This window comes from Oncorhynchus keta, chromosome 12 (assembly GCF_023373465.1).
Source record: "Oncorhynchus keta strain PuntledgeMale-10-30-2019 chromosome 12, Oket_V2, whole genome shotgun sequence".
Classification (NCBI taxonomy): domain Eukaryota; kingdom Metazoa; phylum Chordata; class Actinopteri; order Salmoniformes; family Salmonidae; genus Oncorhynchus; species Oncorhynchus keta.
The window spans coordinates 2,955,467-2,977,636 of NC_068432.1; the positions used below are offsets into that span (position 1 = coordinate 2,955,467).

Genomic DNA, 22,170 nt, shown 5'->3' on the forward strand with positions numbered 1-22,170 from the left:
ATTTCGCTAACACAATCTAGCCTGGTCAATTGGTTTTATACCGCATACTGTAGTCATAGGAGGGTAGTTTAAGGCCTTTACATCGCCTATGGAAAGCTCTTGTTGAAACTAATAAGCCATCAGTTGCTTCCTCAGGGCTCTTGGGTCAAAGCAAAAAAATGTGCTGCGCACCAGCCCCTGTTGCAGCCTTTGTTCCTTTTTTGACTCTGGATACAATTATCTTGTATGGCAGCATATCATGCAGGCTATTTTATTGAACGCATAGCCTTCAACAATAGTCTCCAACCCTCTTCCCGGAGAGCTGTCCTCTAGGTTTTCGCTTCAAACCCAGTTGAAACTAACCTGGTTCTGTTTTTATCAACCAGCTAGTTATTAGAATCAGGTGTGCCAGATTGGGGTTGGAGTGAACCTACATGACGGTAGCTCGCCAGGAACAAGGTTGGAGAGCCCTGGCTTACATCATATAGCCTAGGTGGCCTACAACCTTGTTCTAATGTCACACTGTCCTGTTGTTTTTATTTGGCAAAACAATAAATTAGATGTTCATAGGCTGGCAGAGGAGTGAAAATGTCTGTTTTAATGTTGTCTAAATACCATAGAGGTACAGTACTAGGCATGGTGAGCCTTATTTAGGTTTCTATTTGTAGTTCAAGTCCAACAGATATGCAAGTGTTCCAAATATAGCCTCTTCAACTGGTTGGTCAGTATGGAGTCTATGTCTGATGGAACAGGGAAACCGCCTACTGAATAATACAGGAATTTCCATGTTGTCTCTGGCTAGATAAGGTTTGTTTGAGCTGTTGGTTCTTGTCATTTCCCTAAACAATAAAACACAGGTTTTGTAAAGACTCCTGCTTAGTTTGTTCATCCAATTAGCATGTTTGGTGTTAAGCCTGTCGTTTCTTCAAAACATATTTTAAAGAGAAAATGGGTACATTATCCTAACTTATCATTGCCTTAGGTCTAATACTAAAACAAATTACTATTATGATTTAATGCTAGGAAGTTACAGCTAAATTGAGACTGCATTATGCATAGTTGACTGAACTAGCCTTTATCATTATGTTAGTGAGAAGGAGCTTGACCATGTGACACATAGGCAAGGGGTTATTTGAAGGGTTAAAAAGTTACCTTACTTTTGTTTCCCTAACTGTTATTTGATATAGACTAGGCCTAATTTTATTCCCTGAATGTAAAGGCCAACTTACTCTCCAAACTCCTGACGTTCCACCTTAATTTTCATATATTTAAAGCATCTGAAATAATATTTCCCAAGCTGTCTTAATGGATTTGCTCATGTCATAAAAGTCCATTTAGGGCTAGTGTTTCCATATGGAGATTGGCACACATCCTGCTGCTCACAGCTGTTGTCATCACTAACGTCACTAACAAAATGCTGTTCCAGGAATTTTATTTTTATGGGGCCTTGACTTGACGATGAGAAATAGAGTTGGCAAGAGCACAACCAGATCTGGGATCAGGCTAAAGTGGACTATGTGTAGGCCTAAACTCTCATTGCATTCAATTAGCTTACTGCTCTATTGACAATTCTTTGAATCTTGTATGGTAGACTACTCATCCAGTGGTGTTCAATTCAGCTATTTAGTTAGGTTTTGGTTTCTGCCACAGCCATTCAAATAGTTGGTCTATACCACTTCTGGGCAATAGGCTGTCATCATATTGCCGATGAAAAATATCTGTCTGGGAAATGCCTTTAGTGACTTGAGTAGGGCTTCCCCTGTTTCCATCTCAAGTAGAAAACAGGAGCTGTCCCTTTAAAGAAATTGCTGCTAGTTTACCCAGTGCTCCAGGGCATAGTGGGGGAGGGAGGTTGTTGATGGGGAGACAGGCTCTGGTTGGCTCTGGCATCCTCAGAGTGGCTCATGACATCACAAGGAGGAGAGGCTCAGTGGCATAAAATAACATCTCCTTTTATGGAACGAGGTGGACTATTCCATTTTCCGGAAGAGGTTGCTGTTCTTTTTATTGTAGACACCTTTTCCTTATTTTTCTTCTCTAAAGTGTGAGACATCAAGTTTATTGTTCCATTATTTTAGGCCCAGGCCTGTTTTTCTCCTGCCTACTCATATTCCTTCTATTCATATTCCTTTTATTGTCTTTTTACTGTACTGATATTGTTTAGATTAATTTGTTTAGAGAAGGCTTTGTGATGTAAAGGGAACTTGACCTAGCACAGTGATAGAATGTCTCTTGTTCACTTTGAAAATTATGTCCTAATTACCACTGTTCCAAAGATTCTTAAGCTCCTGTCAGTACTATTTTGCCTTGCGGCAGTACAACGGTTTGTTCCAATTATAATATCTCAAACACCTCCGAGAGTGTACGGCACATTGTGCACTCATGCGTGCAACCCCCCATCACACACACAGAGCCTCCTCTCAACTTCACCTATTGTCCCCTGCCTTTAGCACACCCGCTGTTCAGCAGGGTGGTATCTTCCGTGAGGGAACAGTAACCTCCCCTCCCTGAGTCAAATGTATCTCTACTCCAAGGAAATACTGTAATGTCGATGCTGTAGATCAGGAAACCCAGTTTTGACAACGCCTGTCATCATTAAAGGAGTACTACCAGAGAGCAGGCCGGCAGAGTATGACAACACTTCTGAACCCCATGGAGTTTCACTGAATCTCCTTTCCAATGTTTAAGTGCTTTGGGCCATGGCCTCTCTGTCAGGGTAAGCAACACAACTACTTGGTTTCTCTTGTTGGTGTTCTGGCTACATTTCCTGTGAATAGCGTTAGCCTAACTGTTGTACTAGTCAGACTGTCACCAAACTTCATTAACAAATTGTGATAGTTAGGGTTATGATGGAGGTGTGGAAATGTATTTTTCTCAAAGAAGCAAGGTCCTACTTTCATGGTGTTCTGACACTTATATCTATCTACCTCTTCAGTCTTTTCTTAGTCTTTTCTTAGTCTATCTGTTTGTCATAGAGAAGTGAGGTCAGGAAGCCTTAATTACCAGTTCAGTATGCCCCCCCCAGTTAACATTTCAACTCCCTAGACTCAGACTTTGCACTCTTTAGTAATAGAGAGCAATAGTAATGGCGGATTTTTGTAAGCACTAACTCCCCCATGGCTCGTTGGCCAGAGCCTTTGGGGAAATTCATGTTTTTTTGGGATAAACACAGAAAAAAATCTCTGTGGTAATGACAGGCTTAGGAGATCTTATATGTTTTGTTCTGAGATGATCTTCATCAGCTCAAGTCATTTTTTTAATAACTTTGAAGCATTTATGTAATCAAAACAAGCACATAAAGGCTTCATAGTTCATAGAGGTTATGTTAACTGACTGTTATCTTATAGCAGAAAACGTATAAGATCTCCTAAACCTGTGTTAACCTCAGACCTTATTTTTGGTGCTTATACCAAAACCCAATTTCCTCCATAGGAATGGCTGAATGAACTTGAGGTAATTAATATCCGTTTTTTTTAGGACTACTGCGATCTCTATTTGCACAGTTAGGTACTAAGGTTGGTATGAAAACGCATTGCTTGACTGGTAGCCTTGCCCACAACCATTTTTTTCTCCGAATTTGTTTGGTAGTACAGTTTATCTTTGTGCCAGTGCTAAAATGTGAGTAAAAGTGACCATTTCAAGATAAAACACAATTGGGTAGGTATGGTGTTTTATATTTCATAGTTGGGTGATTCTCACAACTGGAGCTAGACCAAAAAATGTATCTTGGATCACTTGCCATAATTCCTCTTGGATCACTAAGATTAGGACCTGTTAAAAAACTGTACTAAGCTCTATTGGAGATTCAGTAACCAAATGCATCAAACTGTCGTTAGTTAATCCCAAAATACCCCTTATTTTAGTATAAGTACTGTAATTATGTGAATGCATTTAAGTCAAAAGTGGACTTATTGGAAAATTCCTCCCAAAAACTATATTTTGGTATTTGTTGAAACAAACACCAAAAGAGTTTTTAGGTGCAGTCTTACATCCGATTTGGACCAAACTTTTTTTCTTAAAATGAGTAAGGCATGAGGAATCCAAAGAAGTGGTCAAAAGCCACCCTAACCCCACGCCAATCCCACACCAATATTGAGTATATAGTATCAGTTCTGTACGTTTGTCAAGTAGTATGGAGCTGCGGCTCTGAGTATTGTTTCTTTATCTTGTGTAAGGTATTCTCTGTGAATTTGATGACGTTTTTCTTTTCCAGTTCAGAGAAACTAGTAATTGTAGTTGTTGGGAATATGTCCCATCCTACATCCTGATATTTACAGGTTCTGACCACTAGATGGCGTTATTCCTGCTATTATGATACCTAAAAAAACAAAAAACTATTGTTAACCAATATTTAATTTGGGGGAACTGCCCCTTCAGCAATGTGGGGAGGATTCTTCATAAAATAATTCCCTAATAGCAGGAACAGCGCCATCTAGTGGTCAGAACATGGTAATATCAGAATGTAGAATGTGACACATAATCCAACAACTTCAATGACTAATTTATCTGAAACGGTGGGGAAAAAAATTTATGAGAATACATTACATAGGATGAAGAAACAATACTCTGAGTTGCAGCTCCATGCTAATTGTCAAACATAGAAAACTAATACTATATAGGGTAAGCAAACCCTTTAAGCCCACTTCCATCTTTGGATTCAAATGAAAAACTACACTGAACAAAAATATAAATGAAACATGCAACAATTGCAAAGATACAGTTCATATAAGGAAATAAGTCAATTGTGATCACCATTTACCTCATGCAGTGCGTCACATCTCCTTTGATTGTGGCCTGTGGAATTGTCCCACTCCTCTTCAATAGCGGTGCAAAGTTGCTGGATATTGGTGGGAACTGGAACACGGTGTCGTACACGTCGATCCAGAGCATCCCAAACATGCTCAATGGGTGACATGTCTGGTGAGTATGCAGGCCATGGAAGAACTGGGATATTTTCAGCTTCCAAGAATTTTGTACAGATCCTTGTGACATGGAGCCGTGCATTATCAATGCTGAAACATGAGGTGATGGTGGCAGTTGAATGGCACGACAATGGGACTCGTCACGGTATCTCTGTGCCTTTAAATTGCCATTGGAAAATTACATTGTTCGTTGTCTGTAGCTTATACCTGCCCATACCATAACCCCACCGCCACCATGGTGCACTCTGTTCACAAAGTTCACATCACCAAACTGCTCGCCCACACAACCCCATAGATGCTGTCTGCTCTCTGCTCGGGTTTCATCCGTGAAGAGCACACTTCTCCAGCGTGCCAGTGGTCATCAAAGGTGAGTATTTGTCGACTGAAGTCGGTTACGATGACAAACTGTATCAAGACCCCGGTGAGGATGAGGAGCATGCATATGAGTTTCCCTGAGGTGATTTCTAACAGTTTGTGCAGAAATGTTGGTTGTGCAAACCCAAAGTTTCCTCAGTTGTCCGGGTCACTGGTGTGACGATCCCGCAGGTGAAGAAGCCGGATCTGGAGGTCTTGGGTTAAACATGGTCTGCGGTTGTGAGGCCAGTTGGACGTACTGCCAAATTCTCTAAAATGACGTTGGAGGCGGCTTATGGTACAGATGAACATTGAATTATCGGGCAACAGCTCTGGTGGACATTCCTGCAGTCAGCATGCCCATTGCATGCTCCCTCAACTTGAGACATCTGTGGCATTGTGTTGTGTGACAAAACTGCACATTTTAGTGTCCTTTTATTGTTCCCAGCACAAGGTGCAACTTTGTAACGATCATGCTGTTTAATCAGCTTCTTGATATGCCACACCTGTCTGGTGGATGGATTACCTTGGCAAAGGAGGAATGTTCACTAACAGGGATGTGAACAAATGTGTGCACAAAATGTAAGAGAAATAAGGTTTTTGTGTGCAAGGAAATTTTGGGGGGATATTTTTATTTCGGCACATGAAAAACAGGGCGTTGCATTTTATTTTTGTTCAGTATAGATATAAACTAAACTTTTTCTGTTAATCAGATTTTGTATTACGTTATTGACAATTATGTGTAAGTGTCCACTAATGGTACATTTTCAAAGCTGCAAAAAATGTTTGGTGTTGAGGCTACCCTACACATTTTCCAGATGTTTTACCTTCTCAAACTTCATCTAAAATGAAGAGATGAATGTGGTGATACGTGCACATGATAGCATATTTCATGAGCTTTCATTACTATTTTTTGCCAATTGAAAATATGGAGTTTTCATACTAGCAGTTATGCCTGCATGTCAGTCTCACAGTAACAACAACTTGGTGAACTATAACCAGATAATATATTTCAGACATTCATAGATTACATTTTTGAATGGATTCTTATTTTACTGTTAAATTAACCTTTCATTGCTATACATGCCATGTTTGTAAATTTGACTGTTTCAGGTGGGCTTAAAGGGTACAGTGTCACAAAAAGCACTCCCTCTACAGAATGTAAATGACAAAAAGCAATGTTGTTCAATATGATCTGTACTGTACTATCTTGTAGTCTATAGTGTATATTCATACCCTAAACCATTGGTTTCCAAATATTTTACAAGTAGACTTTTCTATTCTCTTTTTCACTATAAATCCCTGTTCCAATTGAGCCCAGTATGCTCCTATTAAGCCCAGTTTGCGTTGAAACGCATGGGGATAATATGTTGAGATCCCTAATATTCAATGAACGTGAGCATGAATGTTATTTTTCTTCTGATTTTTAAGTTGATTAAAAACACACAAACTACAGTTATGCATATTGTGCATCTAGCCATGGTGGCTTTACCAACATTAGGAACAGTTAGAAACCTTTGTACTCCCAAGACATTTGTATTGGACAGGTAGTCGTTGATGCAGAGAGAGAAAAATAAGGTCAGGGTTGAAGGATGTAAGGGATGGAAGACCTACAAGTGGTGGATAAAAATGGAAACCCCTGAGGGTCAAGAAGATGACTATTGGGTGACTACTCATGCACTTTTGTGTGGGGACATTGTCATGTTGTCTTTCAATCATCCAGGTGATTCTCAATCTGTAGACTGCCATTATGAGTTAGCAAACAATTGACCACATCTACAAAGCCCATTCATTCCTCTGTGTTGGTAAATTAATGTTTCTCTGGGTTTTTCCCAATTTGAGCTTTTTAGTCATTGAAGTAATGAGAAGGTCAAGTGTGGTAAAGGGGATGTTTTGAGAAAAAATATCCTGATTTCAGAAGGCATGTAAGTAATGAAATGAACTTGTGGTCATCTAAGGATTACTCCTCTAGATGATGCATCATGCATGGCTGAATAACTTTGTTAAAATATATATTGGAGATGTTACAGGAACTTGAAAGTGTTACGTGATGAGAAACATGTCCACATGGTTTATACGTAATAAATAATATATTTTAATGTGAACTTCAACTAGTATTAGGGTTAAGCGATGTCAATCTTTGTCTTATCGTGAATATTACCCATAAAACATTGATAGATGATGCTATCGGCCCCTATTGGCCAACCATTTTTTTTGTAAAACATTTTTGTGGAAAAAGTAACAAACTGCTAAAACGGCACTTAGGCTATAGTGTGAAATCGAATGCAACTGGACGAATCATAGCGAATGATAGTGTAAGTGTTGCAGGCAAATCTTTTCCAATATTCCTTTCTGGCTGAGGAGCTTCAGCATGGAGCAGGTTGGTGTCTATGTGGCTCGCTGTCATGGAGCAATGACAGTTTTATTAGGAACTGGCTGTCTTACCGTAGTGACATGATGGGCTAGATAGAAGCAGTCTACCGTCTTCAGAACGGGATACTTTTTTATTTTTATTAGCCTTCTAATGTAAAATGAAAATAAATAATATTGTTTGTTTTGTCTATCATTAAGCTGTGATTGAAAATAGCCTATACCTGGGCTTATGCTATAGACTTTTTAATTCTTGTTATTTTTGAAAGCCACAACTTTAGGACAGCACTTTCATAGGCTAGAATATTTGGGAAATAAGATACTTTTTATTACTTCAACTAATCTTAAAGGTCCAATGCATCTGTTTCTCAATATTAAGTCATTTCTCGGTAACAATTAAGTACCATACTGTGATTTGTTTTCAATTAAAATGGTTCGAAAAGATATTGACGCAAAGGGCAATATCTCAAGCAAGAATATTACTAGGCCTGTCTGGGAGTGGTCTAAGTGGTGAGGGGAAAACTGAAAACTAGCTGTTATTGGCAGAGAGGTTTGGAACGCTCTTTCTTATTGGTTTATTAACTAATTTACCTCACGGCGATGTCACCATGGAACGCCAATACTCCATCCCATGAAAATGGGCCTACATTTCAGGCTGTCTTTGCAAACCGCTCTTACACTAAACGAGTGTTATCATTTTCACAATACTATTCCAACCTCATAATGTGGAAATATATGTAAAACAGTAAAATCATGTTGTTGACTTCACTGACAGCTTTTATGGTTGGTGTCAGGGGTGTTCCCCAATGGTGGAATGGGGGCAGAGGGAAAAAGTTTGCCCCCCACACTGGGCTAAACCATCATCTGCCCTAGATTTGTATGCTTTATGGACAAACTACAGCAATGTATTTGGTCTTATTCAAATATGTGAGTTTTTATTTGAAGTATAATTGTATAAAATAACCCGAGAATATAATCCGGATGCATTTCGGTAGTGAGAATATGGGGATGGAAATGTTAAATTATTACAAATACGACACTTTGGCATAATGTAGCAACAAAAAGATACTGGATTGTTGCAGATGCACCATGGCTTTCTAACTAAACTTCTACTGCCGTGGTTAACTTGTTTCATGAGAATCACCCAGTTGTTTGGTAGCATTGTCTTCTTTAGTAATGTAGATCAGAGCCAGCTGGTTGGGCATATGGCTACAGTGCCTTGTTCCAGTTTCAATTTATGCATGGTTGAGTCAAAGTTATTGCTAGGCCTCATTCTAGTTTCACATACTTTGTTAAATTGGCTCGGTAGTGGTGAGTAGTCTACTGTTAACACTTGACTACTGGTATGTATGCAAAGGTGCCATTGACACTCATAATAGAGTTGTTGTTGATGCTCTTCCAATTTTCTCTAAAGGCGTCCGCATGCTTCCCATCTGGAACAGTTTGCACATCTTAGAATGTATTGTGACCTGTTTTTGACATTTTTCTATTCAAGATTTTTTGGGGCTGTTCGTGCGCACACATCTTTTTCTTGAGGCAAGCCAAAGTTGGTAGCAGAATAATACGGCCCTTCGTCAGTGATTGGTCAATCGTAGTGATTATTCAATAAAGTCTTTGTTGTCATTAAATGAGAACTCGTTTTCAAGCAATGTTTTTCATTGAGTACTGCACCAAACATCTTAGATGTAAAATTGTGCGACTAAGATCTCCTCAGCAAAAACTTCAATTAATGACAGATTTCTTGTCATTCTTGTGATCTTAAGTTAATTTGGACTATTTTGAGGAAGTATATACTTGCTACGGCATCTCAAAATGCCCCCCTCATTTTTAAAGCGTAGCTCTTTTAAGGGAGTATGCGAGCACACTCATTCGGTTCACCTAGCCGCCAGTCGAACTGAAGTATGCTGACGCCTTAAGCCCCCACTTGCCTCATAATACACAGCAGTGATTAGAATGGATTAATGATTAATGGCGAGGGGAGCGTTTAGAGAGCCAGGACATAAACAAAGCTGAGTGATCAAATGTATTGACTAAACAGCCCATTCACACATTTACTCAAGGCCCATTCCGAATGGGGTCATTTGCATCTACAAATTCAAATGGAAGCCCTCCCTCACCATCAGTTTCTGAACTATTTTAGTTAGGTTTGCCTACTCCTTATGTGAAGGTCTTTGGTAGGATTTCTTGTTTTCCTACAATTTGCCAATCTCCTGTTTCTCACTATTCAGACCGTTTGCTGAAAGGCCACGTGATGGGGTCGAATGTGTTAATAAGAGTGAGTGGTGTAAATGGAGTTGTAACCGTTAAATGACCGTATCATACCAGTTGTGACTGTGGCATTTTTTGTTCCTGGTTAATGGAAGGTAGAAAACCATCTGCGTTCAGTGATGACTCAATCCTGTAGCTTATAGTGTATTGAGCAGTCAGGGAATTGTCATATGCCCTATATAGCCTAGTCTAATCAGGTGCTGTGCCCTGTGTTTTGAGGGAAGGTGTGGGGACAGGCCAGGTTAATCTTACTCTTTCAACACTCCTTAAAACCTCTTAGGGAAGTTGAGAATTCAAGCAGCTTTTCGCAGCTTTTTGTTAAAAATCGCGCAACATTTCAGCGCCCTGCTATTCATGCCAGGAATATAGTATATGCATATGATTAGTATGTGTGGATAGAAAACACTCAGACGTTTCTAAAACTGGTTAAATCACGGCTGTGACTATAACAGAATGTGCGTTTCATCGAAAAGTGCAGGAAAATCTGATCACTGAAAATGGAAAAAAATATCCATGCGCGACTTCCAGGAATTGTTATAGGTGAACCGGATTAAATGAGGCCGAGGTTGCAGTACCTACAGCTTCCACACGGTCTAGAGTCTTGTCATTTGCCTAGGCTTTGTTTCTTGGTCAAACCGAATCAAGGGAACCGATTCCCTCCGGTCTCCGACCGGATGTTTTGGTTGAGATTTCTCCGGACATTATTTCAAGAAGGACACCTATAGAATTGACATCGCCTCGTGATCAATTGTATCACTTATTAATGTGTACTAATACCTAAAGTTGCATTACAAAAGTATTTCGAAGTGTTTTGTGAAAGTTTATCGTCGACTTTTTTAATTTAAAAAAATGACGTTACGTTCTAAAACGCTATTTTTTTTCCGTTGTTCACACAGTGTTCATAGATCGATATCTAGGCTATATATGGACGGATTTAATCGAAAAAAGACCCAAAATGATGTTTATGGGACATCTAGGAGTGCCAAGAAAGAAGCTCGTCAAAGGTAATGAATGTTTTATATTTTATTTCTGCGTTTTGAGTAGCCCCCGGCTATCGCAAAATCTGTCGTTAGGTGACGGTGCAGTATTTGGGGGATACATGCTATCAGATAATAGCTTCTCATGCTTTCGCCGAAATGCATTTTACAAATCTGACTCGGTAACTAGATTCACAACGGGTGTAGCTTTAATTCAGTACATTGTATGTGCATTTTAATGAAAGTTTGAGTTTTATCAAAAACTATACGTGGCGCACTTGAAATTTCCGCTGATTGATGTTCCCACAGCGGGAGCACTTCCCTAACAAGTTTTAACTTGTTGTTATACCCTTAAAAGCAACAGAGAGGGGTAGGCCTGTATGTCAAAGTGCTGGCTTATTTTTGAGGAACTACCAACTAAACCATTGACTTCATGGAGATCTCCATTAATAGAACCCACTTTTCAGGTGATGCCTGACCTCTTATGACATTGAGCACATTTCCCTCTTAGTACATAGGCCTAGTTTTTTTGTTTAAAAAATCATCTTGTTGACAGTTCACTGTGAACAGTAGTTAGACCTATTCTGAATCGCTGTTCACTCTACAACATGGACGCCAATCACTAGAGATGGAATACAAGGGCAAATGGCTTTGTTTTTGAAGCCACAATAATAGAACTCGTGTTTAGAAGGACACACGGTACCAGTCAAAAGTGTGGACACACCTAATCAATCCAGGGTTTTTCTTTTTACTACATTGTAGTATAATAGTTAAGACATCAACTATGAAATAACACATATGGAATCATGTAGTAACCAAATAAGTTAAACATCTATATATTTTATATTTGAGATTCTTCAAAGTAGCCACCATTTGCCTTGATGACTGCTTTTCACACTCTTGGCATTCTCTCAACCAGCTTCATGAGGTAGTCACCTGGAATGCATTTCAATGAACAGATGTGCCTTAAGTTAATTTGTGGAATTTATTTCCTTAATGCTTTTGAAACAATCAGTTGTGTTGTGACAAGGTAGGGGTGGTATACAGAAGACAGCCCTATTTGGTAAAATACCATGTCCATATTATGGCAAGAACAACTCATATAAGGAAAGACAAAACAACCGTCCATTATTTAAGACATGAAGGTCAGTCAATCCGGAAAATTTCAATAACTTTTGAAGTTTCTTCAAGTGCAGTTGCTAAAACCATCAAGCGCTATGATGAAAATGGCTTTCATGAGGACCACCACAGGAAAGGAAGATCCAGAGTTACCTCTGCTGCAGAGGATAAGTTAATTAGTGAAATGTACCTCAGCTTGCAGCCCAAATAAATGCTTCACAGAGTTCAAGTAACAGACACATCTCAACATCAACTGTTCAGGAGGAGACTGCGTGAATCAGGCCTTCATGGTTGAATTGCTGCAAAGAAACCACTACTAAAGGACACCAATAATAATAATAAGAAGAGACTTGCTTGGGCCAAGAAACACAAGCAATAGACATTAGACCCGTGGAAATCTGTCCTTTGGTCTGATGAGTTCAAATGTGAGATTTTTTTGGTTTCAACCACCGTCTCTTTATGAGACACAGAGTAGGTGAATGGATGATCTCAGCATGTGTGGTTCCCACCGTGAAGCATGAAGGTGACTGTGTGGGGGTGCTTTGCTGGTGACACTGTGATTTATTTATAATTGAAGGCACATTTAACCAGCATGGCTGCCACAGCATTCTGCAGCGATACGCCATCCCATCTGCTTAGTGGGACGATCATCTGTTTTTCAAACAGGACAATGACCCAAAACACACCTCCAGGCTGGCTAAGGACTATTTAACCAAGGAGAGTGATGGAGTGCTGCATCAGATGACCTGGCCTCCACAATCACCTGACCTCAACCCAATTGAGATGATTTAGGATGAGTTAGACCTTAGAATGAAGGAAAAGCAGCCAGCAATGCTCAGCATGTGTGGGAACTCCTTCAAGACTGTTGGAAAAGCATTTCTCATGAAACTGGCTGAGAGGATGCCAAGAGTGTGTAAAGGGTGGCTACTACTAAAAAATATTTATCAAAATAGTTTAACCTGCTTTTTTTTGTAATCACTGTTCTCGCTTTCCAAGTTTTTCTATAAAAATGCATTTTTCGTAATAAATTTAACCAGAACTATGCTTAATGCACATTCACGTAGCAGGCATTATAGAAAATGAACACGGGTCTCATAAACAATCTCTCAAGCACAAGCTCATATGCTAGTGAGTAGCCATCTAATCTTTATAGGAATCTTTATATTTCAAGTTTAGCCAACTTGGATCTATTTGCTAGCTAACAAGGCAGAACAGTCAACCGATTAATCGGAATGGCCGATTTAATTAGGGCTGATTTTAAAAGTTTTCATAACAATCTGAAATCGGTATTTTTGGGTGCCAATTTGGCGATTTAAAAAAAATATATATATTTTTTATATATATTTTTTTTATTATACCTTTTTATTTACCTAGGCAAGTCAGTTAAGAACACATTCTTATTTTCAATGCTGGCCTAGGAACGGTGGGTTAACTGCCTTGTTCAGGGGCAGAATGACAGATTTTCACCTTGTCAGCTCGGGGATTCAATCTTGCAACCTTACAGTTAACTAGTCCAACACAATAACGACCTGCCTCTCTCTCGTTGCACTCCACAAAGAGACTGCCTGTTACGCGAATGCAGTAAGCCAAGGTAAGTTGCTAGCTAGCATTAAACTTATCTTATAAATCAATCATAATCACTAGTTAACTACACATGGTTGATGATATTACTAGATATTATCTAGCGTGTCATGTGTTGCATATATTCTGACTGAGCATACAAGTATCTAAGTATCTGACTGAGCGGTGGTAGGCAGGCGCGTACACATTCATTCAAACAGCACTTTCTTTGCGTTTTGCCAGCAGCTCTTCGTTGTGCATCAAGCATTGCGCTGTTTATGACTTCAAGCCTATCAACTCCCGAGATGAAGCTGGTGTAACCGAAGTGAAATGGCTAGCTAGTTAACGCGCGTTAATAGTGTTTCAAACGTCACTCGCTCTGAGCCTTCTAGTAGTTGTTCCCCTTGCTCTGCATGGGTAACGCTGCTTCGATGGTGGCAGTTGTCGTGGTGTTGCTGGTTCAAGCCCAGGGAGGAGCGGGGAGAGGGATGGAAGCTTTACTGTTACACTACCAATACTAAAGTGCCGATAAGAACATCCAATAGTCAAAGTTTAATGAAATACAAAAGGTATAGAGGGAAATAGTCCTATAATTCCTATAATAACTACAACCTAAAACTGGGAATATTGAAGACTCATCTCATGTTAAAAGGAACCACCAGCTTTGATATGTTCTCATGGAACTTAAACGTTAGCTTTCTTACATAGCACATATTGCACTTTTACTTTCTTCTCCAACACTTTTTTTGCATTATTTAAAGTAAATTGAACATGTTTCATTATTTACTTGAGGCGAAATTGATTTTATTGATGTATTATATTAAGTCAAAATAAGTGTTCACTCAGTATTGTTGTAATTGTCGTTATTACAAATAAATAAAAAAAATCGGCCGATTTTAATCGGCATCGGCTCTTTTGGTCCTCCAATAATCGGTATCAGCGTTGAAAAATCATAATCGGTCGACCTCTAGTTTAAACAGTGTGTCCACTTTGTTCTGATGTTGAAATCAAATGGCCTACCTTATTTCTCAGAATGAGAACAAGTAGCCAAATCCTTATATAATTGTGTCTTCTGCTTAGTGCACATTTTTAAAACAGACTAGACAGCTAGTATAAGTCTTTGGCTAAAATGCTTCTAGCGGTACCTGGTACCACAATGTCACGCGTGACAAACTGAGCATACATTTTCCAAAAATCAATGTTTGTTGATAATCCTGTTTTAGGAGTGTCTGCTCTGCAGGCAATTTGAGCAGTTGAGACATTAAAAGGGTAATGTTATAAAAAGTAACTTCTCTTTTACAATAAAATGTCTCAATGTGTTTCTGTGTCCATATGACCGATTCTGTTGGACCAAAACTCAAATGCTAAAAGTCAGTTGGAACCGCTTGTCAGGGAAGAAGTGTTCTCTCATCTTTGTGTGTGTGTGTGTGTGTGTGTGTGTGTGTGTGTGTGTGTGTGTGTGTGTGTGTGTGTGTGTGTGTGTGTGTGTGTGTGTGTGTGTGTGTGTGTGTGTGTGTGTGTGTGTGTGTAAGCCAAGAGGAAGATGCGATGTGAGAGGTTTTGATGTGTTTCAATGGACTTATTTTTGACCTAAGCTTGTCGCCTGCCTTCCCTCCTTTGGGACAATAACTACCATTTGTTAGAGCTGATACATGAGCATCTCATCATTATATACAGATCTCTGGTGTAAATGGGATGGCGCACCCAGCATAGGAGCATCAAAGGAGACAAGACCAAAAAGACAACACAAGAACAAGCAGACATGAGCGCTCATAAAAACGAGAAAAAACATTTTGTTACATGATTCTTGCTATACAAGCATTTGGTATATCGTGCAAAAACGTACATTCGAATTAATATAATTCATTCTATATGTCGCCCAGCCCTACTTGCAGTGATTATTTAGAAGCTGTTAGTAGAAATTATGTTGATGGTCCTGTTGGCAGATTGCCTCCGGGGCGCCTAAAAGCTTATCACATGCCATCAGAAATATTAGCGACTATATTACAATAAATGACACACTGTATTCATGAGATGGAGAAACAAAAACATGAAATTACGATTTGTGGTCTTGTTATTGGATTGATAATTTTGAGGGTGGGATATGTACTGTAGAAAAGTGGCTCGTCAGAAGGCAGTGAATATGCCTTCCTATTACTAGATAGCCTAGCTGTTCATATGCTAATTTCATTTATTCCATTGACTTAACTGTGCTATCTCTGTCCCACAGTGTTTCCAACACATAGGCCTACAATCAGTAGCTTTTGATCACCCATTCATTATAACGCTTTAGACTTGCAGGGGTGTGTAGATGTTCTTGTCCCTCCCCTTTTAAGCCATTGAAAAATGCCCTCCCCCTAAGTTGCCCCCTATCTTTTTTTTTGTGTACTCTGCAGTATCACTTGGTGTTTTTTAATGTAGACCGAAGTATTTGGAAGCTGCTATTTTCTCTTCTCCACGCTTAGTGACTGTGTCTCTGTTGTTAGCAACATGAACCGTGAAGACCGGAATGTGCTTCGTATGAAAGAAAGAGAAAGGCGAAATCAAGAAATCCAGCAGGGAGGAGAGGCCTTTCCAGCTCACTCCCCTCTCTTTCCTGAACCTTATAAAGTTGTAAGTTTATTTTGTTATTCATTTTGTTTTGCTTCTGTCATTTAGTTACATCTTAGAGTTTATACTTGCTTCTCCTATAAGTATTCCCATTATGCTATGATTGATTTGCAGGATTCATTGATAACTATTTTTAAACCCAGAGAACTGCTTACGTGTTTTTATATCTGAACAGTGGCAGGGAGAGTTGGAGGTAAGTGCACTGTTTAGAGGAATTGCATTAGCTGCAGTTAATGTGGGCTCAGGTCTGTTGCTGGCTGCTCAGGAGGAATTTAGGGCCCGGGCCTTGCAAGCTGAGGTTTCATGCCCACCCTGTCCACGCTGCAAATCAGTCTCCTCTGTCCCTTTATCTAATCTGGTCCTTCCTTAGTCCTTCTCACAATGAGCCTGAGGTAAGTGCATAACAGCTAGTCCTTTTGTCCCATCAAATTGCTATATCATTGTGTAAACAGCCCACAGCTAAAGGGGACCTGCATTCATATGCAGTCTTGATAACTTTAGGATGCTTGTATGGCACTGTCCCCTATCATAGATAGTGGTTGAGTAGTAGACCTAACCCTTATTGATGTTGATGCTTACCAGGCCTCTGTAGTCAACTAAACAACAGAAAGCAGTTGGTTTAGGGATGCACATTTTCTATGAGCATTGATGTGGGCCAGAGCCAGATCTCCCATCCCACCAACTCGATTATAAGGATTTCAGACCTTTGCTCAGTCTAATCTTTGCCACTAACCAGATATAAGCAGAGGTAAGTGGCTCCTCTCTTAGTTAGAGGACCAATCAACAGATGATTTTGAACGTGTCCAGACATGTAGCGAATGAAAAGGGGTGAGAGGTGAGTTCGACATGGAAAGCCAAGCTGTCTCTTGCCCCCGCAGAGTGAAAGGTAATCAGGGGGCTTTGATGAAGAATAGGACCCAGGGAAGTCGCCCTCCCACCACCAGCCATGGCAGCCATGTTGTGTTCCACAGCTCTCAGAGCCCTGAGTCCACTGTGTGTTTTTAGAGAAGCCACCGCTTGTTTACTCATGCAGTTACAAAATGGGTCATGTAATGTAGAAATGTGAAACATCAACTGGATAACTAAAACTCAATCTTCTCATGTAGGCAGTAGAATGCCTCTTTGTGATTAGTTTCCAGCGAGTTATGTAACATCAGTCCTGACCAATAAATAGTATTCATAGTCCAGTAACATTTGTTTACTATGTCTTCCTGTAAATTCCACGTCTGTTTATTTAAAAGAGCCACTAAACAAATCTGCCACTGAACTTTTAAAATTTATAGCAGCGTGGTAACATTTGTACACGGGTTGCACAGATGCAGTTCATCTTTCCCCAGGCAGAAAAATGCTGATCTTAAATGGCTTTTGTAGTATAATGACTCCAATATGCACTTCAAATGTATTTTTGTCAGGGCCTATGGCTTTTCCATTTTTTTTTATGTTGCTCTCCACTTTACTGTGTATTATATAATTTTGAAGTTCTCTCCTGATAACATTGTAAATGTAGTTTAAAACTGGTGCATGAATTGTGAAAGATGGGGGTTAGGTGTTACTTATTTTGCTCTGTTTGCTACCGAGAGCCCTTCTATCAAAGTGTAGGCCTTGCATGGCGGCACACTTATGCATTGTACACATACACAACACAACATATTGCAAGGCAAACCCAATTACTAGAGTGAATGGGCTCTGATGGATATTCTCTGCTTTCTATCCAGACCAGCAAAGCTTTGTGTAGCACATATTCTACATTTCCTGCTACAGATAACAGATGGTTCCCCACCCCACACGGGTATCTGTCAGAAAGAATCGGTTTGGGGGCCCCCATGTGAAATTGGATAGGCGACACACACTGTGGTTTACCTCTTGTCATCTGTAGCAGGAGCCCCTCCGAGTGATTGATTTAACTTCTTTAATGGAGCCATGGAAGGCCCTTATCACCTCATGCAGATGGCCTCACTGGTCAGGAGGGGAGTTTGAATAAGCCAATCGTCTCTCTTGTGTTATTAGTTGAGAGGGCCGCCCTCTCCTCAATATTGTTTCAACTTTAAGCTTCATATCAGAGGGCTAATAGTATAATTTCCCTAACAAAAATACATTGTCAATGTTTCTTTAATGTTATAAGAAACATTCAAGTCTCTACTTTTTTTTATATTTCAGAAGTTTTCACCAGAATAAATCCAAAGTTTGAGTAGCATATTTAATTAATGTATTAGACTAAAAGCAATTAATTCAAGTGCTTAACTGCTGTCCTGAAGGTGACCCCCTGTTTCTTTCTTTCTCACTCTCTCTTTGTATGTGCAGTCCAGCAAAGAAGATAAACTGTCCAGTCGTATCCAGAGTATGCTTGGAAACTACGACGAGATGAAGGAACCTATAGGAGACACAATTCCAAAACTCGGTGGCAAACCCTCAGGCTCGTCGTCCTCCGAGGAGAAGTCTGGCCAGTCTCTGTTTGGGGACCAGCGTGGCGGTGGCAGTGGCCAGAACAGTAAATGGACTCCAGTAGGCCCAGCGGCCAGCACCTCGTCCTCCCAGTCCTCTAAGAGATCCAGCCTCCAGGGCAGCCACAGCGGTAGCAGGAGTAGCGGTAGCAGCAGCAGTAGCCAAAGACACGAGCGGGAACACAAGAAGTCCAGCAAGCATGGCTCAGAACACTCCAAGTCCCACACGTCTAGCCCAGCCAAGGGTTCCCTGAGCTCCAGTCACTCCCGGTCACTGGGTGCTGAGCACCACGGCAAGGAGCGCTACCGCTCCAAGTCCCCACGTGAGCGCGAGGCCAACTGGGACTCCCCGTCGCGTGTGCACACATCTTTCACCAGCGGCCCGCATTCCAGCCAGGCCTTCCCCCCTTCGCTCATGTCCAAGCCCAGCTCCATGCTACAGAAGCCTACAGCCTACGTGCGCCCCATGGATGGCCAGGAGACGGTGGAGCCCAAGACCTCATCAGCAATGTACAGTGGCCAGTCCCACAGCAGCACCATGGGGGAGATGAAGTCCAACGGCAAGGCGTCGCTCTCCAAGCTCAAGATCCCCTCGCAGCCTGTTGAGGTAAAACCACAGAACTAGAATGAGTTCAACGGAATCTCAATTTTAGAGATTCTATAGAATAAAACTTAGTGACTTAGTCAATAACAAGATGAAATATGACACACTAATGTTTGTTGTTTATGAGCCTTTCTCTTCTTCTAACAATGGTACAATTTTTGATGTTTGTAGGGTCCCATGACTGGGGATGCGAATTGTGTTGATGAGATTTTAAAGGTAAGAATACTTTTTTTTTCAGAGGATATCATGTACTGTAATCTGAGTAAGAAATTGTTTTTTTTCTTCCCGTCATTGAGGTCTTACTCAACTTCACTTTTTCCATTTTTCCCTCCAGGAAATGACTCAGTCCTGGCCCCCTCCGTTGACCGCCATTCACACCCCCTGCAAAACAGAGCCTTCAAAGTTTCCATTCCCCTCCAAGGTCAGACAGCAGAGCATGCCTTAGAGACGTACAGAGGCTGAGCATAGAAATGGTCATATTTTACTATCTCTTAGAAAGTCATCTATTCAGCTGCCACAATTTTTTTAGACAAGTCATTGGTACAATAAGATGCACATTTTTTTAATGGATGTCTGAATAGCATTTGTTAGGCCTACATAAACAGTACCAGTCAAAAGTTTGGACACCTACTCATTCCAGGGTTTTTCTTTATTCTTATTGTCTTCTACGTTGTAGAATGATAGTGAAGACATAATTATGAAATAACACACATGGAATCCTGTATTAACCAAAAAAGTGTTAAACAAATCAAAACATATTTATTCTTTAGTCAACCTTTGCCTTGATGAGCCAATCAGTTGTGTTGTGACCAAGTCCATATTATGGCAAGAACAGCTCAAATAAGCAAAGAGAAACAACAGTCGATCATTATTTAAGACAGGAAGGTCAGTCAATCTGGCATCTCAACATCAACTGTTCAGAGGAGACTGTGTGAATCAGGCCTTCATGTTCGAATTGCTGCAAAGAAACCACTACTAAAGGACACCAATAATAAGAAGAGACTTGCTTGGGCCAAGACACATGAGCAATGGACATTAGACCGGTGGAAATCCGTCCTTTGGTCTGATGGGACCAAATCTGAGATTTTTTTGGTTCCAACCACCGTGTCTTTGTGAGACCCAGAGTAGGTGAACGGATGATCTCTGCATGTGTGGTTCCCACCTTGAAGCATGAAGGAGGAGGTGTGGGGGTGCTTTGCTGGTGACCCTGTCTATGACTTATTTAGAATTGAAGGCACACTTAACCAGCATGGCTGCCACAGCATTCTGCGGCAATACGCCACCCCATCTGGTTTGTGCTTAGTGGGACTATCATTTGTTTTTCAAACAGGACAATGACCCAAAACATACCTCCAGGCTGGCTAAGGGCTATTTAACCAAGGAGAGTGATGGAGTGCTGCATCAGATGACCTGGCCTCCACAATCACCTAAATTCAACCCGATTGAGATGGTTTAGGATGAGTTAGACCGCAGAGTGAAGGAAAAGCAGCCAGCAAGTTCTCAGCATATGTGGGAACTCCTTAACCTCTTGCGACGAGCAAACCCGTATCCGGGAGCGTAATCATAGCCTCAAACGCATTAGCATAATGCAACATAAATACCCCTAGAAACTTTTCCTATTCATGAAAATCGCAAATGAAATAAATATATTCAAACACAAGCTTAGCCTTTTGTTAACAACACTGTCATCTCAGATTTTCAAAATATGCGTTACAGCCAACGCTAGACAAGCAGTTGTGTAAGTTTATCATGGCATAATGCTATGCTAGGCTCTGCTGGCAGCAGGCAACATTTTCACGAAAATAAGAAAAGCAACCAAATTAAATAATTTACCTTTCTAGAACTTCAGCTGCTTTCACTCATGAGACTCCCAGTTAGATAGCAAATGTTCATTTTTTCCAAAAAGATTATTTTTGTAGACGAAATAGCTCACGTTTCTTCATCATGCATGGCTGAGAAATCGACCTGGAAAATGCTACAACTATAACGCCAAACTTTTTTTCAAAATTTGCTCCATAATATCGACAGAAACGGCAACCGTTGTTTAGGATCCATCCTCAAGGTGTTTTTAACATATATATTCGAAAATATATCCGTCGAGGCAATTGGTTTCTCATAAGAAGCGATTGGAAAAATGGCTACCTCAGTATTTTGCGCAAGGTTTTCTGCGGGAGACACCATGTGACCACATGCTATATATGGTCCCTTACAGCCATTCTTCAATGGAAATGCCTAAAAAGACGTCACAATGCTGTAGACACCTTGGGGAATACGTGGAAAACAATCTCATTCGTATCTCATTCACAGCCATATAAGGAGTCATTGGCATGAGGCGGTTTCAAAAAATGCAGCACTTCCTGGTTGGATTTTTATCTGGGTTTCACCTGTAACATCAGTTCTGTGGCACTCACAGACAATATCTTTGCAGTTTTGGAAACGTCAGAGTGTCTTCTTTCCAAAGCTGTCAATTATATGCATAGTCGAGCATCTTTTCGTGACAAAATATCTTGTTTAAACCGGGAACGTTTTTCATCCAAAAATTAAAATAGCGCCCCCTAAATCCAAGAGGTTAAAGACTGTTGAGAAAGCATTCCTCATTCAGCTGGTTGAGAGAATGCCAAGAGTGTGCAAATATAACTATTTCATAGTTTTGATGTCTTCACTATTATTCTACAATGTAGAAAATATTAAAAATAAATAAAAAAATCCCTGGAATAAGTAGGTGTGTCCAAACGTTTGACCGGTACTGTTTTGTTGGCCTAACAAATGCTATTCAGACATCCATTAAAAATAAATTGTATCTTATTGTACCAATGACTAGTCAAAACATTGTGCCGGCTGAATAGATGACATGAGAGAGAGAGTGTGAAAAGTACAACAAAGCAATATGTATTTTCAGTGAAATATGGGAATAAAGAAAATGCCATATAGTTAAACACTACCATAATCAAAAAGTAGCTGTTTTT

At 40.2% G+C, this 22,170-nt stretch overlaps 1 protein-coding gene across 3 annotated transcripts in view; it reads left to right on the forward strand.

Annotated features, from left to right (window-relative positions):
* The window catches only part of LOC118390872 (AF4/FMR2 family member 4-like), a 38,090-nt gene that overhangs the window by 3,244 nt on the left and 12,676 nt on the right, over positions 1-22,170 (forward strand). Inside the window, exons 2-6 of one of the 3 annotated variants that reach the window (XM_052457611.1) lie at positions 10,790-10,897; positions 16,036-16,162; positions 18,461-19,207; positions 19,376-19,420; positions 19,539-19,625. In XM_052457611.1, coding sequence (XP_052313571.1) covers positions 10,818-10,897; positions 16,036-16,162; positions 18,461-19,207; positions 19,376-19,420; positions 19,539-19,625 — 1,086 coding nt within the window. In that variant the 5' untranslated portion in view covers positions 10,790-10,817. Of the gene's footprint in view, positions 1-2,500; positions 2,696-10,789; positions 10,898-16,035; positions 16,163-18,460; positions 19,208-19,375; positions 19,421-19,538; positions 19,626-22,170 lie in introns of those variants that run through there. The other 2 variants (XM_035781580.2, XM_035781581.2) reach the window with 2 other exon arrangements.